Below are 10,604 nucleotides of genomic sequence, written 5' to 3'. Positions count from 1 at the left end.
GATTGTGGTTCGGGTTAAATCAAAAGGCATTATCCTTATGAAAGAACACGCATTTCCATATATATTCATGTGCTTTTCAGAGGCAATAACACTGATTCCCTGGCAACACCACAGAGTTTGACTTACAGCTGCAACAATCATTCCAATCTCATTCAAAATGGTCAAAAACAATCAAAACAATGCACAAAGAAAGGCTACTCCAAGCATCATGGGCAGATTGTTTGGTTTTATACCTTATTAAATTATCTTATAATATTCTTTCCAGCATTCTTTAAAGAGCCCACAACATGTATATGTTTATGTATATATTGTAGATCAGCACTTAATCCGAGAAGGGGCAAACTTGACATTCACCCCAGTGGCAACTGTTACTTCTTGGATCTTCAGGCAGTGTTGTCTGACGAAGGTTTCATCACGACGATCCCTTGAAGCTGCTACACGTCTTACTCCAACAAGGCTGCGCAACTGGTGCGCTTCACCATTCAAACCTCAGCGGGCTCATGAGTATTTTAAAGATGTCTCCGTGATAGGATAAACTGATGAGCAGGAGCCAGGCGGCAACACTGTGCGAGGGGCCTCTCCTTCCCTGGCTTGCCTCTTTCAAATCCTCGCCCAATTCGGATCGCCTTCGCTCAGCGATGACTGCTGCGGTTCTCCTAGAAGTCGGCGCGAGGCAATGAATAGATTTTTAATAGACATCCGTGGCTTTCATTACTCAAGGCAACAACTGTGTACACACTGCCTTGTTTTTGCAGTCCTCTAACAAGCTGCCGAGCCTCGCCGGGGAGAGAAGCTGCTGCTTAAGTGAGAACAATTGATATTTAAGTTAACACCGTGCTGAATGAGGGAAGCAGGAGAGCTGTTGCACTGCGATGCTGAGCCAAAAAGAAAGTAATTAGTTCTTTAGCGCCATTATTCAGTGTTTTATGTGGTGCTATTAGTTGCTTTTTAAGGGGATAATTTACTACAGTGGAACGTGGATATTTAGCCAGCGCTGTAAATTGATTATGATGCAGCCATTTCATCTTTTTTAATGCGACAAGGGCTCCTATATGCAACAAACAGACGCACTGTACATTCAGGTTTTACCTCGGTATTGTGTGATCCAGGCTTCCCGATCTACAATCCTCACCTGCCTGGACTGTTGCAGCATCAGAGCGTCAAACTTCAGCGAGGTTATTTAAAACGAGGCGAGTTAGTGGGAGATACATGGTTTCATATTGAAATAAGCACTTTTAAAATGTGAGGAATAATAGTTATTAAGACAGAATGTTAACTCTCATTTTACAACCACTGATCACTAATACATCAGTTACATTTAATGGGTGACAGCTGTCAGACTGCTGCACAAAGCTGTGTAGAGATAATTGAAGCTTATAGAGCAGACGACCATCAGGGATGACAGCTGAGGATGCTCACTGAGAGCAGGACCGGGACGCTCTGGACAGCCATTAGAACGGCTGAATTAAAGCTCTTTGCTTGCAAGTACATTTTTTTTCTCTCTTTTACCGCAAAGCTGCAGTGACTCTTTGGCCATAGGCGGAGATTCCTGAAAGACGCCTCTCCAGACCCTTCAGTGATGGGCCATTATCTGTATGGCTACATCTTTGAGGACCAGTGACATGATATTAAGGTGTCTGAATGTCAATGGACTGTTGAGAAACTCAATCTATCAAAGTGCTCTTACAGTAGCTGTGAGATGCTGCTGAGGAGGCTCAGATGGCTTTGGTTGGATTTTTTATTTTTTATTTTTTGCCACTCAGAGCAGAGCCGGCACCCTGCTGTGATCCTGGATCAGTGTAAGGAAAAAATATGTGACACTCCTTTCACTGTAATTACACACAAATAAACAAATAAAGAATGGACTCAGTGTACTATCAAGTGATGGAAAATAGCAGCATTATAGATAGATTCATTTATTTATTTATTGGAGCCACAAATGATTATATTTGGAAGAAACAACAGGATCTATTTGTTATAAGCTTACATACAATCAGACTTCTTGTTGCAACTGGTGAACTTGCCCCCTGCTGGCATATAGAAAGCATGCAGGTTCAAAACAGTTCCACATTAGCTTCATATTTCATAAATCTGGTCCACTTACAGTACTGTCTAAGAGGACCAGTCCTATGATTTAATTCCCTCTCATGACTAAATACCACGTATACTTAAAATACGGCACGATATTTACATTTTAGGGCATTTACCCTTTTGTCCAAAACAGCCTACAGTAGTTCATACACTGATGGCAGCAGCTGCCATGCAGGGTGCTGATCAGCACATCAGGAGCAGTATGGGGGTCAGTATCTTACCAAAGGGCACTTTGTCATGCAGACCAGGGGAATTGAACCAGCGGCCTTCCGATAACGAGACTCTCGCTCTGCCCCTGAGTAAAGTCACTGTGTCAAGTCACTTTACAGTATGTAATCAATACATTCATGTCAAAACTTATTCATGGGGTGATTCTTTGTCACTGAAAATGATCAGAATCTGAACCCCGGAGTTCAGATTGTGTCATTGGATGGATCCAAGAATCACACACCCGCAATTTTAATTCCTCAAACCTTAATTAAATTTTCACATTTTAAATAAATCTAAACTTGTACAGTTGCTGAACAAAATGCTCAGTGGTATAGTTAGCTGTCTTTTTCCAAGAGAAAGCCCGAAAGCACGGCTATATCTGAAGATAAGACTTAGTCACAGGTGTGTTTCAAGTGAATCAGAACAAAAAAGCACATCGTCGTCAGATGGCAGACAGCCTGTTATCCTACACCCACAGTCAATAAGTGTGGATCTGTCAAGCGAAGGTGTTGATTGGCAAGTTGTCTGTTCGCTGGAACAACTTATACAACTTCGTCGAAAGGTATTCAGAACTACCTGGAGGGCTGAAATGAATAAATCTGACATGCGTGCATCTAACAGAGCACTAGAATAGGGCTGATTTGTGCACTCCAAGTCAATTCAACAGTTTCTCTTCAGAAATGGTAATTGTCCTGAAAGGCTTGTTTGAAAATGTATAATTGTTTAATCAATCCGTGATGACACTGCGCTGTTTTGAATTAGTTTATGTAATTTTTGTCGCACCAAGACAATTGCATGGAAGTGGCATTATTGTCGGCGTGTAAACAAACCCAGATACGACTAATTGAATGCAATCAAAGCTATTGTCAGAACTCTGCGATGTGTTTAGCAGGAAAGGCAACATTTAAACAGAAGAATGTTGACAAATGATATTATGTTTTCGCTCCTTTCTTGGCTGTTAAATCCTGAAAACCACGATGGCTGGAAAACAATGCTGAGTCCCTCATGAGCCGACAAACACACATATGTACCATTACAATAAATGTTTCTCCTGCATCAGACTGAGATTGATTTGATTTTAAATTCTCTTTGTGACTTTGTTTTTCTTTTAGTTTCTTATCCTCTCCTCTGATGAGAGACAACTCCTAACACTTTTCAATCTCACTTTCACTGGTTGAAATGTTCTCGTCTTCCTTGTGACTCACCACGTATTACGCAACTCAACCAAATTAAAAGAGAAGAACAGAAGAAAGCCTTCAACTCGCTGCCACGCGTCTCTTGATTAGCCAAATTTCCTCACAGCCTTGATGTGTATTCAACAGATACTCTCGCCCTTTTGAAGACAAAGTGAGAATCATAAAGCGCAATTTCTCTGAGCAGCCTCTATTTTGAGAATGCAGTCATGGCCTGTGGTGAATCAGAATGATCTCATCAAAAAAACAAAAGAAACGTTGGCATTTAATGTGTCTGCAAACCACTGATATGTGTCATAGGCTACATACCATATTGAAATTTCCACAAAACATATCGCATCCATATTCCATGTTTATGGCCTGACTGTCCCATCAGGAGGTGGAGGTGATGGGTGGGGTTATAAGCCAGAAGCCTTTGTGACTGTATTTCAACAGTTGTAAGCTGTAGTTTCACCAGTAAACACACCGACCTCTTCATCCTCCTTCCCGATCTCCTGCCTCTCTTCTCGGGGTCACTCATCCTCCAGAGCTGGTCTTCACTGCCTGTAGTCTGTCCTCATATTTTATGTTGTGATTTGCACTTCAACATTTGTAAGCATGACACAGTGGAGAATTTCTGGCCGTGTTTGTGGCGACAAAAACGTATGTATTTTGACGGGAAGTCGGGAAAGTCATGTTTTGGGCAAAAAAAAAAAAAAAAAGGTCTAAAGAATATGTTTTCCGAACCCTGAATCTAACCAGACCATAAGCATAGCATTATCGCACGGTTTCTTTCTTTTTTAAAACTGAACCTAAAGGAACTGCAGCTGCAACATAAAGACATACAAAGTTTAACTTATCTGTCGATACAGAAACCTTCTTCTCCAAGTTGGATTGCAGAAACTTGCTTTTTTGAGAAACTGTTTGGCTTTAGTTCTCAGAACTTGCACACTCTCATCTACACACTGTGGTTGTTTTTCTGATCCTGTGCATGGCTCCCAAATGCAATGTCCTCTTCAACAGTGCCAGCTCCATCATTGCCCTTTTAACGAGGCGATATCCAGACACATGGGAGCAGATGTTGCAAAGAAAACACATTGTGACGTGATTGTGATCGATGCGCGCCTCCCACCATATCCACCGCATAATTTGGCGGATGGCATCAGGATAACAACCTGCATTATGTGGAGACAGCTGTCGCCATGGCGCCTGGGCAGCCATCGCATTGGCTCCCGCCTTATTTCAGGCAGAGGCGGGGAAGCCAATTAGAGTGATTTACAGCTTGCTTTTGTCGTCACCACCTTGAAACCTGTGTCTCGGTCCAGCTGAAGAAAATGCACGGCTATCTGGGTGGTAATAAGGAGGGCATGCTGGAGAGCAGCAGAGGTGTTTATTGGTGAGATTTAATATAGTTCTGCTCCAGACGGGAGATCAATTTATTGCTAACTTCAAGTGAAAATAGGGAATACAAAGATGGTGTTTTACCCTTTACATTGCAAAAGTCTAATGGTCTAATCTGTATGTGTGTTCAGCCTTGAGTGCATTGTTCTGTGATTAAGTTAGCTTTCAGTGTATAGTATCTGCAGAATAACATCTCGGTGTCATAATTCAGCAAAATAAAATAATAATTGTGCTGTTTATGTTCAGTGTCACAGTTTGAAATACTCACTATAGGCCATGCATAATGCTCTACAGTCATAGTCATAGATTTTCATACATGTCTCTTGATTTCTGCAAGTTCTGCAAACATCCGTGACATTATGCAGCCCCAAAATCCTTTGTAAATTCCTTTGAAACATGCGTGCTTTAAAATGTGACACCTGCATGATGTAAATGAGCAGCAGCGGCAGGTTTGAAGGTCTTTGCAGTAATGAATCCGATACACAGCGTTTTGATGAAACGGTGAGGCAGATGGAAACCAGGAGATGGCGCGACCGTGTGAAATACAGGAGACGCGTGATTGACTGTCACCAGTAATCCGAGCACACTTTGAAGTGTAAAAAGATGAAGGGATACAGTTTGAATGTATTTGCACTTCCATCAACAGCTTGAGAGAGGTCACAGGAGCGGCACCCCTCGCTGTGAGAGAGAGGATCAGTCAAAATACAGACGGTTTCGCAGCGATAACATTAACAGATCCCATAGCTCTTTGTTGCTGGGGCTAGAAGAAAATGTTTGCTGGGATGATGTGTTACTCTCACCAGTTATGGACATATGGTTATATTCTATTGTTGCAATGCTCATTTGATGGAAGTAAATGTGTGTGTGAACATTTTAAAAACAATCGTGACCAATAAATACATAAAACAACACTGCTTAACCTGAGGGACGAATATGGACATTAAATGTTAAGTGAAATTAAATTAACGTTGCTTGAAATTCTCGGAAATATATTCAAATATTTACAAAAGACAGGTGAGCAGCGACGCCCCAACTCAGCAGGGGGCGATAACACCGAAACGTTGTGCTAGTTTATCGCCGGCACCAGAAGAAGAAGTCGTCGCCTGCTGATGACGCATCTGCCCCGCGACATTCAACTTTAACTAGCGAGAGAGAGAGAGAGAGACGGTTTTCTAGGGACAGGCAGGTTTATTTAGGTCGAAAATGCTAAAAAAGAAATGGAGTAGCGCTGAAAAGAAAAGGAAACACTCGCAGTCCGAAGAACGACACGACAGCAGCAAACGAAGAAGCGCGGAGGCCAACGTAGAGGTGAGTTACTCGAGCCAATGAGACGCTCAAGCTAGCTCCATGCTAATGCTATGTTTGTTTATAACTGTAGCTACCCCATCGTCACACGTACTACTGTATTCATATTAACAGCAGCGTTACACAGACACAATAGGACACACAATCCAGACGTTTAATCGAAGTAGTTGCACAAAACAACTAAGCTGGAATTTTGCGTTAGATTTTAAGCACTCTGATAATAAATTATTCTCAAAGGACACAATTTACAATAGTAATAAAAGCGTTAGAAGCCTGACTGACCTTGTTTGCTGCTGTTAATTTCTAATGTGACACGGTGAAACGTTGCAGCTGTGTGTTTCTTTGTTAATAACTCATTTTAGATATAAATAATTAGTGTTTTGTTAGCCATGAGTGTTGAAATTGATAGATGCTATTATAGGATGTATGTTGTCAAAGACATCTTTGATATAACAGACATGGAGGTGTAAAGTGATAAAGTCAGCTTTGGTACTGCTTCTTTTAAATCAGAACTGTAGTTCCAATTTTGGTAGTATTAAGCTGTGTGCATTATTGGCCCAAACTAATTAAAATAAATTGTTTTATATATTTGTTGATGAAGGTTCTCAGTCATCCTGGTCTTGGTAATATTGTTTCCTGTATCGTAGGTAACAGGTTTGTTTTCAGTTTCTTGGAGATGTTTCAGTTCATCCAATAGGCTTTTTCAGTTCCAACTAACTGGAGAGGAGTTGCAGGATTTTAAACTCTGTGTGGGAGTCTCCTTAGAGAGTATGGGAGTGTCCTCACAGAATCGTCGAGGACACGTGTGAGCTTTGAGTTACAGAGTTGTTGAGGCCACTTGTGGGTGGTTGATCAAACCGGCCTTCGTGTGAGTTGCTAGGGTTAGGTAAACCTAGTTGTGAATGGTTGTTAAGCTGCCTGGGGAGAGAACTCAGCACAGCATTGTAGGTGGGTGATAACTAATGTCGTAGGCCACCTCCTCTGTTCAAAGACGGTCGTTCCAGTTTGACAAGGATGGATTCCTTTACTCCTCTTTCAAACCATCTGTGTTCTCTGGACAGTATATTTACATTGTTGTCCTCAAAGGAATATTTTTTCTCCTTCAGATGTAAGTAGACAGCAGAATCTTGACCTGAGGAGAGAGGCGTCCTGCGTTGTGCCTTTCGTTTATGGAGAGGCTCCATGAAGTCAAACATGTGTTGAACAAGTGTTGAAATATTGATATGAGGTGGACAAAATGTCAGAAACACATTGGTGTAAGCCTCTACGTGATCATAAATTTGAACTTCCAAAATGAATTAAACAAAATCTGATCATTAAATTATTGTGAGTGATTGCAGATTAATTGACCTTCAAACTGTGTTCCGTTTAATGCAGTTGATAACATAAACCTGTCCAATAATAAGAATAACGCTTTAACAGTCCGTTTAGGAATAAATACTGTCTGTTTGAAACACACACACGCACACACACATTTTGATGCAGAACTCAATTACACTGGATGCTTAACTGTATTATTCCTTTGAAAGTGGCAAACCAAACAAAGATTGTTGTAAAGATTACAGTCTCTTTTAGTGCAGGATTTATCACACTTGCAGACTTGTCGAAGACTCCCGTACACTGTGTCTCAGTGACGTATTGTTTTCCCCAAAGCAGGACTCCAAAGATGAACTCGCTGACCCAGAGCTGGACAGGATTGGTAGTGACATCGAGGACGGGGGACTTGACCTCAGTCTGCCATTCAAGCCCATCACCGCTTACGTCACTGACAAGCGGGAGATGCTGGAGCAGTGTTTCCACGTGCTGGGAGACAAGAAGCTACACAAAATGCTGCCTGATGAGCTCAAGGTAGTCGTGTGATCTGTTATATAGGGATAATTATAAACTCTTAATCATCATGTGGCTGATTATAAATGTCAGTTTAAGAAAACGTTCGCTCAATGTTTGTTCATACTTCAAGTCTGTTTTTCATCAATAAAGGAAAAATATAATGACTACTGATCAAAGGGCATTTATTAGCCCCATTTCACAACAGTGTAGATTTGGACTTCCTTAAATGTTGTTTTTAAGATGGTCTCCACACTAAAATTCAACGCATTTTGTGTATTGCCAAGTGTTGTCTTCCAACATATATGTCCATATTTTGTACTGTTGGCTATGTTTCAACTGCACCAGCTTTGGCTGATAGTGTTGATTTCATGAAAGCGGTTGTTCCATGTTTTATAGGCATTTGCTGTATTTTGGTGCACATTTTAATTAAGTTATGTTTTGTTTAATTGCCAGCAACAAACCAACGTTTGTAACAACTTCTGTCTGTTGTGGTGCTATTTAAACATTTTCTAATTCACAGGACTGTAGTTTAGAGGAAATCAAAACGATGTGCTGGGAGCAGCTGGAACCGATCTCAGAGAGAAATCTCACTCAGATCTTGGCAGGTAAGACTTAAGGCCAGGTTGGCAAACTCATCACAGCTGTTTCCTTCCTGGACTGTCTGTGTTTTAAACAATGTGGCATTGTAAAACACGCAAATGCTTTCACTCAGCTCAGCTGTTGTTTGTGTCTAGGGGAAGAAGTAACATCTGGAAATGATGACAAAACCAGTCCAGGAGAGACCTTGGAAAGCCAGTAAGTGAACGCTAATTCTGGGAAAATATGTCAGAATGAGAGAAGAGTTTGTTCTCATACTTTTCTCTTACTTTTATATTATTTCATTTTTCTCCCCATGAAGGCAAGACAATAATGTGGACTCTACATCTTGCCTAAAAGAAACTGCAAAAACTGAAGACCCCAAGCAAGGTAATTAGTATGTAATGCGCACAAGGAACATCCCCCAGGCTCTCCATCAACTTCAAAGACAGGGATAAAGCTATAAAGAGAACAATTTTTACATTTAAAATGTGTTGTTGTAATTTTCCTTACAGAGGGTGGTGGTTCAGGCGAGGAGAGCGACGTCCTCAGCATCAACGCAGACACTTACGACAGCGACATAGAGGGACCCAAAGAGGAACAGACTGTTAAAGCTGTGGAAGGGCCTGTCAAAGTAACAGACAGCATCAGGGAAGGCGCTGACCCAGTTGTAAAGCCTGAACCAGCCAATCTTGACCCCCCCACAGGCTCTCAACCAACTGAAGCAAAGAAAGACATTCAGAGTGACATAGACAAAAGCGTCAGCGAGATTTTAGCGCTGTCGGCTGCTTCCAGCAAAGAGGTAGCTGAGGAGGTACAGAGCCTGCCGCCACAGTCCACAGATGTGAGTTTACCGGTTCAAAGTGCAGGTGCTGCAAGTGGAAGTCGTGCACCTGCAGCGGGTCCACCGTCAGTCCAGCAGCTGGAGCTTCTCGAGTTAGAAATGAGGGCGAGGGCCATCAAAGCCCTGATGAAAGCAAGCGATGGAAAAAAACCTTTGGTAACCAAAACGGTTTAGCATGTATTATTAGTTGTTTTTGTAAAAAAAAAAAAAAAAAGTTAGTGTGGGTACCATTCAATGCATGTTAAGTTATTACTCCATATTGGAATGATGTTACATGCTATTTAATGTGAAAACCAAACACATAAAGACTGACTGACACTTTCTGAATCATTGTATGTCTAAGGGTATTTCTCTCTCTGGCCACTAGATGGCAGTCTTAACCTGCTGCTGTACACTCCTGGTGATGGTCTGATCTGTGCTGAGGGGAGCAAGAGATGCTTTACTCACTCGACTCAAAATAAGCAAGGCAGCATGAAAGTCAGGTTTTCTTAGTAATGGTGTTATTCAGTATTACAGTTAGGATAGAAATTGGTGGAGGTTCTCCCTGAGTCAATGTCAGAGGACGCCAGAATATCAGAAGGATGTTATTTTGTGTGTGGCAGCTTTGAAGCATCATGTGCGGCACACACACCTGCTGTCTTCCTTCACTGAACACCTGTTTGACTGTGTATTACCATGCACTGCCTTCTCTTGCCACCAGGTTTAAATGGATTCTTGTAAGGCAAAGATGTCATCGCAGACAAAAGACAGAGGAAATCTTGAATGAAATAAATCTGAAGATAATCAGCCCAGCTGTTGTCACCTATACATCAACTTAAAGGACCTGCCAGTTTTATCCGCTAGAGTACTTTTCTCTATATGTGCAATTAATGGCATCCTCTCGCCTTATATTGTAATTTATTCTGAAGCTGCTTTCATCCGGTATAAATTATATGTATGCGGTGTGTCTGCAATTACATGCAGATGCAGAGCAAAACAGCCCCCTAACCCACCACCCCAGAGGAGACAATGAAATGTACGATAAGACACCAGCTTCCTCCTGGGCATTTGCATTTAAAAGGGTTATTATTTCATGGAGGAACGAGGGTGGGGAGGGTTAAAAGCCCAATTCTCTATGCATCTGTGTGTAGGTATCATTGTGCTCATTCACAGTGGCAAACTTGGCCATTTTGGGG

At 41.6% G+C, this 10,604-nt stretch overlaps 1 protein-coding gene across 2 annotated transcripts; it reads left to right on the top strand.

The window, feature by feature from the left end:
• The first annotated feature begins 5,978 nt into the window (after positions 1-5,978).
• Positions 5,979-10,217, top strand: LOC119027820 (caspase activity and apoptosis inhibitor 1). Of its 2 annotated transcripts, none has more exons than XM_037113287.1 (6): positions 5,979-6,182; positions 7,836-8,027; positions 8,530-8,614; positions 8,744-8,804; positions 8,908-8,975; positions 9,101-10,217. In XM_037113287.1, exons 1-6 carry the CDS (start codon positions 6,078-6,080, stop codon positions 9,601-9,603), a joined length of 1,014 nt encoding a protein of 337 aa, XP_036969182.1. In that variant the 5' UTR covers positions 5,979-6,077; the 3' UTR covers positions 9,604-10,217. The 2 variants fall into 2 exon arrangements, with proteins under 2 accessions (XP_036969182.1, XP_036969181.1); XM_037113286.1 differs by having other exon boundaries at positions 7,833-8,027.
• The last annotated feature ends 387 nt before the right edge of the window (positions 10,218-10,604 follow it).

The sequence above is a fragment of the Acanthopagrus latus genome, chromosome 10 (assembly GCF_904848185.1).
Source record: "Acanthopagrus latus isolate v.2019 chromosome 10, fAcaLat1.1, whole genome shotgun sequence".
Lineage (NCBI taxonomy): Eukaryota > Metazoa > Chordata > Actinopteri > Spariformes > Sparidae > Acanthopagrus > Acanthopagrus latus.
Note: the sequence above shows the minus strand (reverse complement) of the source record. Positions and strands in the feature narration are given on the sequence as shown.